Source organism: Benincasa hispida, chromosome 10, assembly GCF_009727055.1.
Source record: "Benincasa hispida cultivar B227 chromosome 10, ASM972705v1, whole genome shotgun sequence".
Taxonomy (NCBI): domain Eukaryota; kingdom Viridiplantae; phylum Streptophyta; class Magnoliopsida; order Cucurbitales; family Cucurbitaceae; genus Benincasa; species Benincasa hispida.
In genome coordinates, this window is record NC_052358.1 from 7,797,348 (window position 1) to 7,812,926 (window position 15,579).

The 15,579-nt window shown below is 37.5% G+C and overlaps 1 protein-coding gene and 1 pseudogene across 1 annotated transcript; one reads left to right on the top strand and one right to left on the bottom strand.

The window, feature by feature from the left end:
- Positions 1-1,021: 1,021 nt before the first annotated feature.
- On the top strand, positions 1,022-3,660 carry LOC120088581 (G-type lectin S-receptor-like serine/threonine-protein kinase LECRK3). The gene has a single exon (XM_039045977.1). The coding sequence runs from the start codon at positions 1,037-1,039 to the stop codon at positions 3,527-3,529; it is 2,493 nt and encodes an 830-aa protein (XP_038901905.1). The 5' UTR covers positions 1,022-1,036; the 3' UTR covers positions 3,530-3,660.
- On the bottom strand, positions 3,563-14,818 carry LOC120088906 (annotated as a pseudogene).
- Between the last annotated feature and the right edge of the window lie 761 nt (positions 14,819-15,579).

Here is a 15,579-nt window from a genome sequence, read left to right on the forward strand (position 1 = left end):
TATATTCCTTGTTAAAAAAAAGATATTTGAAGATTCATTACCGTTAAAGCAATTTTTGTTTTCATGTGAAACACAAACGTAACATTTAATTGAAGGCCACATGTGATTAGACATTCATAGTCTCTATCTTCAGAATAGAAAGAAAAGGAAAGAAATAAAGAAATTTCAAAGTCTCTGGATTGGGCTTCTTTTTTCTCTGAAAAGCTGTGGTAACCAGCACTTCTCCTCTCATCTCAAGTCTCTCAATTATTGTTTATATGATTAGATATAGTTTGTAGGAGTGTACATGGGTTAAATTAGATTGGATTGAAGTTATTTTTAGGACCAACTCCAAATTTTGGATTGGTTGAATTGGTAACGTCAATGATCCAAATAAAGTCTCCAACCCAACCCTTAAAATTTGAGTTGGGTTGGATTGGATTATTGGTTATAATGTTTTTTTTAAATTGAAAAAATGTAAATTTATATAACTAATAACTAGAATTTCATAATCAAATGCTAAACACTAAATATTTATGATATTTATGGCAAACTTTAAACAAAAGCAAATATCATAATAATTTTAAAATAAAAATATTAAAAAATCACAAATTAATTAATACAAACTAATCGAATAGATGTATATATATTATTAATATATATAAAATTCGGGTTGATTTGGGTCAACCAAAATTTTTTTTAGCCAACTCACGACCCAATCCAACCCAACAAAAATAGTATAAATTGAACCTAATCCAATCCTAACATTTTGAATTGGATAGTCCAAATTATTTGGGTTGTCAGGCTTATTTGAATACCCTAGTAGCTTGTATCTATTTTCATACTTTTTTCCTTTTTACTCATATAAAAAATTTAAATCATTTAAAATAAATTGTCACGGCACAATAAGGTGCTAGTTTTTTCCTTCTAATATGACAAAGTAGAAAAGAGCAGGAAAGATGAAAGAGAAGGTTGTATATATTTTCTAAAAAAGAAAAAAAAAAGAAAAAAGGAAAAAAAAAAAGAGGTTATTTTATATATTTATATATTTATATATATGGACTCTTACCACACGATTCTTCTTCAGAAAGGCTACCTTGTTCATCTCATGGCTTTTGAAAACAAGTCATCTTACATCCTCTTTCCACCTTTTCAGCATTGCTTTCTTGTTTATCTTTTTCTTCTTGGTTTACCAACTTGTTCGTTTTCTGAGCCTCATAAAAATGTAACTCTGGGTTCATCTCTCACAGCAACGGAACAACATGACCTCTATTGGACTTCCCAATTTGGTGAGTTCGCTTTTGGATTTCTTCAGTTGGAAAGTAAAGGCTTTTTGTTGGCCATTTGGTTCAATAAAATTGAAGAAAAAACTGTGGTATGGTCGGCAAATCGCGATAAATTGGCACCTAAAGGATCCACAATTCAATTTACTAGTGGTGGGCAACTTGTGCTGAACGATCCTAGCGGCAATCAAATATGGACGCCAAGTTCCTCTGGAAGTACTAATCAATATGTTTCCTATGCTGCGATGCTTGATAGTGGCAACTTTGTGTTGGCTGCAGCTAATTCTGAAATTTTATGGCAAAGCTTTGATGTTCCTACTGATACGATATTACCATCACAAACTTTGAATATGGACCAAACTCTTGTGGCTCGTTATTCAGAAACCAATTACTCTAGTGGAAGATTTCAACTTCAGATGCAAAGTGATGGAAATCTTGTGCTTTGCCCCAGAGCATTCCCTTTCGATAGAGTAGGCAAAGCATACTGGGAAACTAACACTACAGTCTCTGGCTCCCAGCTTGTGTTCAACCTCACTGGCTCCATTAATGTCATTACTAAGAATAATACCATTCTCATTTCTGTGGTAACAAATACCCTTTCGCCGCAAAATTTTTACCTTCGAGCAATTGTTGAGCATGATGGAATTTTTAGAATGTATGTCTACCCAAAGCCCACACATAATTCGTCTATGCCTAAAGCTTGGTCTCAAGTGTCAGACTCTATAAACATTTGTACCATGTTGAATACTGGTTGGGGAATTGGAGTTTGTGGATTTAATAGCTATTGTAGGCTTGGGGATGACCAGAGGCCATTTTGCACTTGCCCACCTCGTTATGTCTTACTTGATCCTAATGATGAGATTAAGAGTTGTAAACCCAATTTTGTTGCTCAGAGTTGCGATCCATCCTCTCTTGAAACTGATAACTTCGAATTTGTCACCTTAGAAAATACGAATTGGCCTCAGGCTGATTACGGCTATTTCAAATCAGTAAGCGAGGAATGGTGCAGAAACGAATGTTTGAACGATTGTTTTTGTGCGGTTGCCACTTTCAGGAATGGTGAATGTTCAAAGAAGATGTTTCCTCTAACTTATGGACGAATGGACCCAAGTGTTGGTGGAAGAGCACTCCTCAAAGTTAGAAAACAAAACTTTACTTTTCAACTTAATAATCTTGTTCACAAACAAAGGAACAAACCTACAATAGTCGTCATTGGATCAGTTCTATTAGGAAGTTCTATATTTCTCAACTTCCTCTTATTCCTTTTGACTTTATACATTGGCTATCAACTTAGGAGAATTAGAAAATCAAAGCTTGTTCAAGAAGACCTTTCCATTTTAGGTGTGAATTTGAGGATCTTCAGCTATGAAGAGCTCAATAAGGCCACAAATGGATTCATTCACCAGTTGGGACGTGGCTCTTTTGCTACTGTTTATAAAGGGATTATTGACTCTGAGGATAACAATAACTTGGTAGCTATTAAAAAGTTTGACAATGTGGTGCAAGAAGGAGACCAGGAATTTAAAACTGAAGTGAGTGCCATTGCTGGAACAAACCACAAGAACTTGGTTCGATTTCTTGGGTTTTGCAATGAAGAAGAACATAGAATGTTGGTATACGAATTCATGCATAATGGGTCTCTTGCAGATTTTCTTTTTGGGACTTTGAAACCAACTTGGTGTATTAGAATTCAACTTGTTTTAGGGACAGCCAGAGGACTATGTTATCTACATGAGGAGTGCACCACTCAAACCATTCATTGTGATATTAAGCCTCATAATATCCTTCTGGACGACTCTTTTACTGCACGAATTGCAGACTTTGGTCTTGCAAAACTTTTGAAAAAAGATCAAACTCGGACTTTGACAGCAATTAGAGGAACCAAAGGATATGTAGCTCCAGAGTGGTTTAGAAGCCTCCCCATCACAATGAAGGTTGATGTTTATAGTTTTGGGATATTGTTGTTGGAGATTATATGTTGTAGAAAGAGTTTCGAGGAGAAGGTAGAGGATGAAGAACAAATGGTGCTAACAGATTGGGCTTATGACTGCTTCAAAGAAAGGAAAGTGGAGATATTGGTAGAAAATGATGAGGAAGCAAAGATGGACTTGAAGAGGGTAAAGAAGTTTGTGATGATAGCAATTTGGTGCATTCAAGAGGATCCATCCCTAAGGCCTACCATGAAGAAAGTTTTACAAATGTTGGAGGGTGCTATTGAAGTCTCCTTTCCTCCTGACCCATCTTCCTTCATTAGTACAATTCTCTAATACTTTTCTTTTTTATAATGTTGATGTTATATATTAGTCTATGGATAAACTGTAATAGTATGTCTATTTGGCAATCATACATGTTTAGATTCTCTATGAGAAATGTATTTATATATACTAACTTTCTCTAATAGTATTCTTTAATTATTTTTTTTTAATCATTTATATTTTCTATTAACTGTTCATGATATGAGGATGTTTAAGATCTTCTATATTGCTATAATGTTTTTAAGTGGTTTTGACACGTTAATTCAACATTCTTGCAACTTTTTCCTTAGGACGATCTCTTCTTTATTTAGACCGTAAGTAAAATTGTTATTGCAGCCACACCAAAACAATATGGCATGGGTTCTAAATAGAAATACTGTAAGGAACTCCTTGTCCTGTCATCCCAGGCCCTGATATTCAGGCTTGAAAAGTTGATAAGGTGCAACACCAGCTACATGTTTGTTCTTTAGATTTTTGTCAGCATTTCTTTCATCAATTATACCTTCTAGTTCCTTCAATTTTCCACTGAACCTCTCAAATGCACCCTTTATAAAATGCTCATCAGCCCATGGTTCAATATCTTTTCCCAAATACTCTTCATCTGGAAAATGACTTGACAATATGTTCAAAACCGTTGTTACCTTTGTCGCTTAAAGTTATGTAGGAAAGGTAGAACGGACATTTTCTAGCTTATTAATAAAGTATTCCCACTTCTCTTCATTTACATCTTCGTCGGAAACATTGATTCTAGCAATACTAGGTTGATTTGGAATTTGGAAAATATCCAACAAAAGAGTATTGGCCAAAGTTGACTGTCGCTTGATGGCTGGAAGTTACCCACATGATGGTGGTGACAATATTGATAGGCTGATCTTCAAGAATGTTGAGAATTGGCCACTACAGTTCATTCTTCTTAAATCAGAGGATAATTTAAATCAACAATCACAAATTTTTTTCTCGTTGCAAAATCATAACAAAGGGCTCTGTAAAGTATGGATATTTTATAAATTGCAACAAGCTTTAAAAAATTGTGATTGAGTTCCACTATAATATCGCAATACAAATAAACTTCGGGTTAGGCCGGCTCCGACTATTTTGTGATGAGTGAGATATCCCTCATGCGAGTAAGCTTTGTAACATCATACCACATTAATACTTCTATGATTGGGCCATCAGTATTTTCATTAGTTTTTAAGGTTGAGTCATGCCACATTAATACTTCTAAGATTAGGTTATCGATTCAAAAATCTCCCCATTTTAACTATATATTGCAATTTGTCCATTTTTTTGGACTATATTGGTACAAATAGATGAGTCTTTGGATGTATAGTAAGACATTTTAANCCCCCCCCCCCCCCAAAAAAAAATAATAATAATAATAATCTAATTCCCGAGACATTTTTTCTCTCTACCAGGCATGACTAACACGACCACACACGATTTTCAAGCGACGACAAGTTAGTATCGATGGCACGACGATTCCATGCACAGCAGCGACATCTGAAACCTATCCCGAAGTGATCCTTCATACTAAATAAAAGTGAAAAGAATCGAGGAGTATTGAAGAAATTGGCAAAAAAGAAAGAGAGATAATCTTGGAAGAAAGAAACTTTTATTATGAATGTACAAGGTTGGACACTTTTGAGAGAATAGTTTCACTCTCTCAAGACACACTCACTCACTTTTCACTCTACGTTTCTGTCCAACTCTCTTGCTTTTCTTTCTTCCTCTCTTTGCTTGCTTGGCTTACAAATGGAGCTACACCTCCTATTTATAAGCATGAGATCCTTGGAGTCCAAGCAAAGGATCTCTCTAGATTATTCTTTTATTCTAAATATCTAGATATTTCTTAGTTTATTCTTATCTAAAGAAAATCTCCTAAAACCTAAGGTTGTTCTAGAACATTTCTAGACTTTTTCTTTTGAGATATTTATTCATACTACAACATAGTTCTAAAAAAACAACTAATTTACATATTTATGTCATATGATAGATACTTCAAGAACCTTCTAGACTATTTATTGTTATTATATATTTTAACACTCCCCCTCAACACTAACTATTTTGGGTCGTTCAATCATCCCGAGTTGCTGTTGAAACTTTACATGTTTGTTTGCTGGTAGCTTTTTGTGAATATATCTGCAATTTGATCTACCGTCTTTATTAGCTTTATCTCAATTTCCTCTTGAAGTACCTTTTCACTAATGAAGTGGTAATGTATCTCCGCATGTTTGGTCCTTGTATGGGATACTAGATTCTCAACTAAGCGAACTACATATTGGTTATCGCAATATAAAGTCACTGCATGATTAACTTCTGTATCTTGTATCATCATAGCTTAGGTTTATTTTATTGCACATTAAAACTTTTTTTTCCACAGAAAATGAACGCATTTTCTTAAATACTGCATACTCTTGATCTTAGCTACTCAGACCTTCCCCACCCCCAAATTTAAAGATGGGCAAGGTCCTCATTGTGTTGTTTGGATAGACTAGACAAACACTTAGAAGAAAAATTTCAAAAAGAAGGTTTTAGCAGAACTTTGAAAGATAAAAGGTAAAGTACTACTAAACTAAGAATTAACTAAGTATTAGTCAGAATTACAAAGTGTGGGAAATATTTCTAAGTATAAACATATATTACATCATGGCAACGCAATGAAGAACATAAAAATAAAATATTAAAAACATTGCAAATATTGACAAAGGATGATAAAGAGAAAGGCACAGGAAAAAAGTGGAGTGAATATGTACTCATTTGTATTGAATATTAACAAAGTATAAATAATTACAAATGAACACAATACAAAATTTGTTTTGCCTGTACAAGAATCAAAGAATTTGATTAACTTATAAAAGAATAAATGAATTGAAGTTTTCTTTCAAATTTGATTCAGAAGGGTGCACGATTAAAAATTCACACTATGCTTCCAATAAATGCAGATACATTTTTGCTAAGGACGGGCAACACGTATGTACTCCCGCAACACACCCCTTAACTAAACACATTTCTGGAGGATCGAGCGCACGATATTTCTACCAACGCATCACTACCTCAACATAGTGCATTTAGCTAAGGACGGGCAAAGAGCACACACCCCTCAACGCAATGCATTTGGATGTAATGGATGCAAAGTATCTCTTGTTACCACACACTGCACCCATCATCGCGTTACATACCAGTTCATATATTTTTTTTTCTTTTCAATTCACCAAAAATGCAAGTCAACAAAGAATTTGCTGTGTTTAATTATTCACCACTCATTCACAAAAATTTACGAACAACGCTACAAAATCTAAGGAATGGAAATGCATACGAAAGTATATTGAAAGAAAATGCATAAAGCATTAAAGACTATTCTAATAAGCAGTAAATAGCGGAATTTAGAAAGCGGTAAAAGAAATCTGTAAAGAAAGCAAGTAAACATAGATAGGGATGCTGATTGAAAGAAGTTCTTAGAATTACCGAAATCGCTTCCCCTACAAGCGGTTTAATCCTGCTTTCCCAAGTCAATGGTGTTCATGCGTCGTTCGAAGTCGCCTCCGTAGTAAGGCTTAATTCGTTGACCATTGACTTTAAACACGTTGTTCCCGTCTAAAGTTGTTAGTTCCACTACGCCGTGAGGAAAGATTGTCTTGATTCGGAATGGCCCAGACCAGCGAGACTTCAACTTTCCTGGGAACAATCGCAAACGAGTGTTAAATAATAATACCTGTTGACCTCGGTGAATGTTCGATCGTTTATGCGATCGTATGCACTTTTTTATTTTCTCTTATAGATCTTGGCATTTTCATAGGCATCCATTTCGCCATTCAACCAACTAATTCAATTGCAGCTTCGAACTTTCCCCGCACTTGCTAAATCAAACTTCAGTTCTTGCATGCCACATCGCTTATGTTCTAACTCAAGCGCAGATGAAAGCTTTTTCAAAGACCAGGGCGTACGGGGACATGCCAATGGTGTTTTATAGGCAGTCTGTATGCCCACAGTGCTTCATCAAGCTTGGGTGACCAATCTTCCTAGAATATTGACTACCTTCTCTAAGATAGTTTTGATCTCTCGATTAGAACATCTCGTCTGCCCATTAGTCTGTGGGTATAAGTATTACGACTCGATGGCTGACGTTTAATTTAGTCAATAAGTTGGCAATTATGCGGTTGATAAAGTGAGAGCCCTCATCGCTGATTAAGGCCCGTGGCGTCCCATATCGAGCAAAAATAATTCTTCTTCAGAAACTTTGCCACTATGGCCACATCATTCTTGGCACATGCGATGACCTCAACCCATTTTGATACGTAATCAACCGCGACCAGAATATAGTGATGACCTTCTGATGGTGGAAACGAGCCCATGAAGTCAATTCCTCAAACATCAAATAATTCAACCTCTAAGATTGACGTCAATGACATTTCATTTATTTTAGACATATTCCCCGTTCTCTGACATCTGTCGCATTGCACAATATGGGCATGGGCATCCTTAAACAGTGTTGGCCAGAAGTAGCCACACTGTAGGACCTTTGCTGCAGTCCACTGACCCCAAAATGCATCGACGTAATAGATGATCAGGTCTAAGTCGATATAGGAATGGATCGTCCCATAAATAAAATTTGGCATCATGTCTTAGCTTCTTCTTCTTTTGGTAAGTATAGTCATCCGGTATTTGACCACAAACAATGAAGTTCACAATGTCCACATACTAGGGAACTTTAATGTCTACTGCCATCAGCAGCTCATCAGGGAATCTTTCTTCAATATCTTTTTCTTTCCCTTGAACCTCGCAATTCTCTAATCTTGACAAATGATCAGCGACTTGGTCCTTGATATCCTTCCGGTCTTTGATCTCTAGGTCAAATTCTTGCAGTAGCAACACCCACCGTATAAGCCTCGATTTTGCATCCTTATTTGTCATCAAATACTTGATCGTAGAGTGATCCGTATATACCACAACAGTTATTCCGATTAAGTACTGTCGAAATTTCTCCAGTGCAAACACCACTGCGAACATTTCCTTCTCTATGGTTGTATAGTTCTCCTACGCATCATTCAATGTTTTACTTGCATAATAAATAGGATGCAATACCTTATCTTTTCGCTTACTCAGAACTGCGCCCACAACATATCCGCTAGCATCGCACATCAACGCAAATGGTTGCGTCCAATCTGGCGTAATCAAAATGGGTGCAGAGATAAGCGCATCGTTCAATGTGTTGAATACTTTAGTGCATGCATCATCAAAATTATATTCTCGGTCAGCTTCTAGGAATGCACTTAGGGGTCTTGTGATCTGGGAGAAGTTGCGAATAAATCTTCTATAAAACCCAGCGTGTTCCAGAAAGCTCCTAAGTGTTTTTACGTTCACTGGGTGGGGTAACTTGAAAATTGCGTCGATCTTTGCCTGATCAACTTCGAATCCTACCTTAGAGATTTTGTGACCAACAATATTCCTTCTTCAACCATAAAGTGGCATTTTTCCCAATTCAAAACAAGAGTTGTTGCCATGCATCTCTTGAAGACCTTTTCAAGGTTAGATAAACAGGAGTCATAATTATTGTCGAAGACTGAGAAATCATCCATGAATACCTCGACTGACTCCTCCAAGTAATCTGAGAATATTGCCATCATGCATCGTTGAAAAGTGCCCGGCGCATTGCAGAGTCCAAATGGCATGCGTCGAAATGCAAACGTACCAAATGGGCACGTGAAGGTTGTCTTACCTTGGTCCTCTAGCGCAATTGCTATCTGGTTGTACCCTGTCAAGAAAACAGAAGAATTCATTCCTCGCAAGTCTGTCTGACTCTAACATCTAATCAATGAACAGGAGTGGGAAATGGTCCTTTTTAGTGGCGCATTAGCTTGTTGATAATTCATAACAAATTCTCCACCCCGTTAGTTGTTCTTGTGGAATTAATTCATTTTTGTCATTAGTGACGACTGTCATCCCTCTTTTCTTCAGAACACACTGCACTGAGCTCACCCAACTATATCAGATATCGGGTAGATGACACTTGCGTCCAACCACTTTACTATTTCCTTCTTTACAACCTCTCTCATAACAGGGTTCAGGCGACATTGCCTTTCTACTGATCTAGAAATTCCTTCTTCCAGACGAATCTTATGCATACAATACGAGAAACTGATTCCTCAAATGTCTACCAAGGTCCATCCAAGGCCTTTGCATTATTTCTTAGGATTTGAATGAGAGCATCTCTTTCTCCTTACTCAGCGATGCAGAATGATAACCGGTAACGTGTGTGTTACTCCCTAAGTAAGCATTATTTAAGGTGCACGGGCAACGGTTTTAACTCTAGCACAGGTGGTTCTTCCAAAGATGGCGTAATGCGTTGTCATGTCCATTCAGAAAACTTGAGCGGTTCAAGGGTTCATGCCAATGTTCTTCCCGCAGTTCCTCAATATATTGGCAATTTTCCATATCACCTGGGTATTCTTAACGCATTGAATAAGTTAAATTTTACTTCCTGATCGTCGGCCCGCGATGGTCAATTCTTCTTTTTGCATATCGATCAGTCTCGCCCTATTGCGAGAAATGGACGACCCAAGATGATAGGGACTTCTCCATATCTGCTTACATAATCCAATATGACAAAAGTCCGCCGAGAAGATAAACTTATTCCACTTGGCATGAGAACATCCTCTATCTAACCTCAGGAAGCTTTATGATCTATCGACCAACTGTAATGTGATCGTGGTTGGCTTGCGTTCGATATCCAGCTTCTTAAAATTCGACGAGGGCATCAGATTTATGCTTGCCCCTAAATCGCACAGCGCGTTCCCGACCATTTTCCCTTCTATCGTGCAGGGCAATGTAAAACTCCCAGGGTCCTTTATTTTAGTAGGAAGATTGTTTTAGAACAACGCGCTGCATTCATATGTTAACGCAACTGTTTCATTTTCCCTGATCTTTCTTTTATTTGCAAGAATATCCTTGAGAAATTTTACATAACTCGGCATTTGCTCTAGTGCTTCTATCAAGGGAATGTTAATGTGTAGTTGTTGGAGAACATCCAGAAACCTCTTAAATTTCTTGCTATCATCCTTCTTCTTCAGCCTGGACGGGAAAGGTGGAGGATCTCGCCGTATTTCTTATTCACTTGGCTTTTTGTTGAGGTCTGATGCTTGTTGTGTTTCATTAGCTGGAGGTTGCGTTGATTTAGAATTCATGTCTTGAGTAGCTTCATCTTTAGTAGATGAACTTACTTCTGAACTGGTATTTTTTTCAATATTAGTTGACTGGTCATCATCAACAATTAAATCTATTGGTGTTGTTATCGCATCTAGTACTGATGTCATAGGGGCTGTTCTTTTGCCACTCCTCAATGTCACTGCATGACATTGTTCTTTACCTCTAGGCCCCGAAGCTCTTGAGTTTCTGTGTGGCATACCAGGCGCTTTCTTCTTTAATTCCCTCGCAAGCTGATCTATCTGCTCTTCTAATTCTTTAAGGAAGTCAGCTTGCGATTGTCTCATTGCCTCATTCTTTTCAATGTAATCTTTTAACGATGTCTCCAGAGACGAGGTGCTGCAAGAGGTATCATATAAGAATGGTTGGTCACAGGGTGGTATACCTTGAGCATTACTTAGGCTACAATCTGGATTAATGAAGACCGGAGGGTTGCCTCGATCCCCTTGATAACTATACTAATAGAAACTATGGCTCTCCTGATTGTGATTCCTGTCCCAACCTGAAGTTGGGTGATCCCACCAACCAGGGTTGTAGATGTTGCCAAATGATTCATCGTAGATAGCTTATACGGGTTGTTGATTCCATGGGCAGACTTCTACTAGATGTCCCTCTCCACATTGGACGCAATTCATTGCGGCCACATGAGTCCTTGCATTAACTTGCGCTGATCCTTGCGAGAGAGTTCTCTGTTGGTTAGCCACCATCTGGAAGAGTGAGGTCATTGTGCTCGACCAGGGCGCTCATTGTATCAGTTGTCACATCAACACTTTCTACTCTTTCTTGCTCCAGACCTCTTACCTCAAGCCCGGTATCAATTCATTCAACAGAATGTCGCGAGATGCGATCCAAGATATTCTTTGCTTCCGTATATGATCTGTTCATTAATCCCCCTTCTACAAAGGCATCAACAACTGCTTGCGTTGATCGATCTAAGCCATTGTAAAAGGTTTCCATCAAAATACTATTGGGAATCCCGATATTGTGGACAACTCTTCACTAACTGTCGGAATCGCACCCAGACGGTGCTCAAGGTTTCGTAACCCTTTTGTTTCAAAATTCAAAACATCCCTCCGCCTCTTTGCGTTGACGAATGGAGGAAAGAATCTGTTCATGAACCTATCAACCAACTGCTCCCATGCATTACTCTCGTCTGGCTCTAACGACTGAGCCTACCTCTTTGCTTCATCCTGCAGTGTGTACAGGAACAGATATAGTTTAAGACCTTCTTGAGTTACACCAGGCATGGACTTGTAACGCGAAATTGATATACTATTTAACACTAACCGTTAACCAATCCCCAGCAATGGCGCCATAAACTTGTAACGCGAAATTGATATACTATGGCTAAATGTTTCTATCTTAGGTATACGCATAGCAATATATGATGTAAGAGGCATAAACTTGTTGACATGAAATTAAGATATAAAATGATGCATACAAGATACAAGTCCATGCGATACTACTTCTAGATATGTGTTAATTATGAGAACCTTGTAATATACTATGCGTTGTCACAAGTTTCCTCACGTTGGAACCAAGTATAATTCCACCATAAGTTTCTCGGTGTGATCCGAGGTCGAACACAGGGGCTGTTTAAGGCTATTGCGTTATGTTTGTGATACATGTGACCAGGGGTTTTTCAATTTATGAAAGTTGTTGTGTACAAGAATATAAACATGCGATAAAGTAAAGTAAAGCAGTAAAATTGCGATAATAAAATAAAGTGCAATAAAATAAACCTAAGCTATGATGATACAAGATACAGGTTTCATGATACAAGATACAGAGGTTGAGGCTGACTACGAAGATTATATAAAGATCGTGTGATGTGGTGGCATGTGAAGCAAAAAAGAAAAGATAACTAATATAAACAGCGCAAGTTCCTCAATTGCGTTAATGATATAATTGTGGTTCCACTTTTCCCTTAGCGTACACCTCTCGGTGATCGGCCGCGTTCCTACATTTTTGTGGTGAAACAGGGACGAACGTAATGAACGCAAGGTTGCTTCCATGTCTGGAAGTACTACTCACTCTAGTTAACGCATTCTTCTAACCTTCTCTCGATAGATCAGATGGCATCTTCACCTTTACTCTCACAGGTGAAGATGTCGTCTATCATGCCTTAGCTAAATGCATTTATCTCTTTAGCACATATTAAGTTACTCGTTTAATCCATATTAATTACCAAGGGATTAAGAAGACTTCATGAAGAAAACAATTAACGGAGGAATGAAAATAGACAGAAAAGTGGGAATGGAAACGATCGAGACATTCAATATTGCTATTCAGCGGCTGATACATGATTTGTAAATGAAGAGATTAAGAAGATGAAATATAGTGATGAATAGAGTTAGAAACAAATACAAATAAGCATCAACGAGTGTCAACGTCTTAGTGCCGATCTGGATGGAGATTTGCATGCCGACGTGGATGGATCGTGCGGAAGGATGAGCTTCCCTCTCAAGCTTGCTCAACTGGTAGCAGGGATCTAAGTATAGAGCTTCGCGGCGGGGATTTAGTAGAATCACTCTGAGACTCACTTCTCGGTCTTATCTTTTCTCTTCTCGGATTTCTTCCGATCAGAACTCAACTCAGCCTCTCTGTCAGTAATCTAGCATCAATTCGCCCCGTATCAAGTATATCTTTCACTAAAGTCTATGGGGGTATTTAAACGTGAAAAGCTTTAACTCTTGGCTGGTGGACCCCACTTTTTGTTATGGAGATTCCGAAAATGGTGGGATAATTATTCCTTCTGTTATGCAATCAGACCGTCAAATCTGTACAACGGTTAGTTGCACACGTGTCACAATCCTTCGTGTTTGCGTTGCTCAGCTACATCTTTCGATCAGGTTACTGCATGCAGTTGAAATTCAGCTCTGAATCGACTGTCGCATTGCACCGTCATTGCGTTGATCATCTCTTCATTGTTGATTGACGATTGCAATGTGACAGAGATGCGTTGATCAGTTTTTCTTGAGCCTTGATTGCAAGCAGTGACTTGGTTTCCTGCAAAACAGAGTAGAAATATTCTTTTCTTCCATCTTGATGATGTTAGTGGGTGTAGTTGCGATAATTCATAATTATTGTATTTCTAAGCTAATTTTCATACAATCGACGCATATTTACTCACTTTTGGCCACAATATCTAAATAAGGCATCATAAATAACTTGTATTTCTACAAGTTATCAGCTTCTTGGTGCAAATTCTTCATTAGCTGTTTTATCCACATATTCTTTTGTGCTGCCATAACTGCTGCTCTATACTCTGCTTCTGTGGTAGATGCTTACCTCTTTCTTCACCAAGAAATTGCTCCATAACCAAGTTTGAACAAGTAACCAATAGTTGATTGTCATGTATTGTGATCTTCTACATAATCAGCATCATAGAAGTATTCTAACTTCCAATCCTCCTCTTTCTTATAAAAAAAGGCCATATTCACGTGTTCCTCTTACTTATCTTCAAATTCTTCTATTTGCTTCAAGATGAGGCTTCTTCGGATTCTACATGTAATGACTTACAACTCCGACGGAATATGAGATATAAAGTCTAGTTAAGGTAAGGTAGATTAAACTACCTACCAATTAATGATACATCGTTAAGTCTGCAAGATCTTCATCTTCATATATGAAAAACGTTTTGTTAACCTCCATTTGTGTAGATATTGGCTTGCAGTCATATTGGCTTGCAGTCACTCATGTCATACTTCTGTTGAAGTTCCTTTACATACTTTTATTGTCCAAGGAACAATCCTTTTTCTGAGTGTTCCACCTCTAGTCCAAGGAAATACTTTAGTCCTCGAAGCTCTTTATTTTAAATCGGACTAATAGATTCTGCTTTATTTGTCAAACTTTTTCTATGTGGCCTCCTGTTATGACTAGATCATCCACATAGACTAATATGGTTCTGACGTTTGAGCCTTGAGCTTTGACAAATAAGCTAGAATCTGCTAGAGCTACTGCAAAGCCACTGTCAACTAGAAACTCTGCAATTTTCCCATACCAAGCTCTTGGTGCTTGCTTCAAATCATATAAAGCCTTTCTCAACTTACAAATATAGTCATGATGAGCTTCATCCTTAAATACTTTTGGTTGCTCCATATATATTTCTTGATCTAGCTCTCCATTTAAGAAAGTATTTTAACATCCATCTACCACAGCTTCCATCCCTTACTGGCAGCAAGTGCTAATAAGACTCGAACTGTGGTGAATTTTACTACAGGATTGAACGTCTCATCATAGTCTAAGCCATACTGTTGAGAAAATCCTCGAGCCACTAGTCAAGCTTTGTATCTTTCTACTGTCCCATCTGTACGAATTTTAGTTTTATAAACCCATTTACAAGATATAGGTTTAGCATCTTTAGGCTTCGATACCAAGTCCCACGTTCGATTTTTTTTTATGCGTCAACTTCTTCTTCTATGGCTTTTCTCCATTGGATATTCTTTGATGCTTCTTCATATGTTGTTGGCTCTTCAAATGTTGCTAATGTTGCATTCACATACCTAAAATTAGGTTTTCTTAATCTTGTTGATCTTTGTAATTATGGCTCTTGATTATGCATTCCACTTTGCCAAGAACTTTGTGTTCTTAATTACTCTTCTTCATCTTTGTCATTTTCTTCTTCTCTTTCTATTGGAGCTTATTGTACCTAACTTATTTCTTCTTTTGGTCCTTCTTTGAAAGACTTATCATCCTTGGATGCATTTGCTAATTCGGGTGCTCACCATGATGATGCTTTATCAAATATCACATTCTTTGATGTATAGCATCATCCACTGATAGGATCAAAGCATCTCCACCCCCCCCCCCCTTTTTTTCATATCCAACAAAAATGTATCTGATTGCTTTCTTGTCAAATT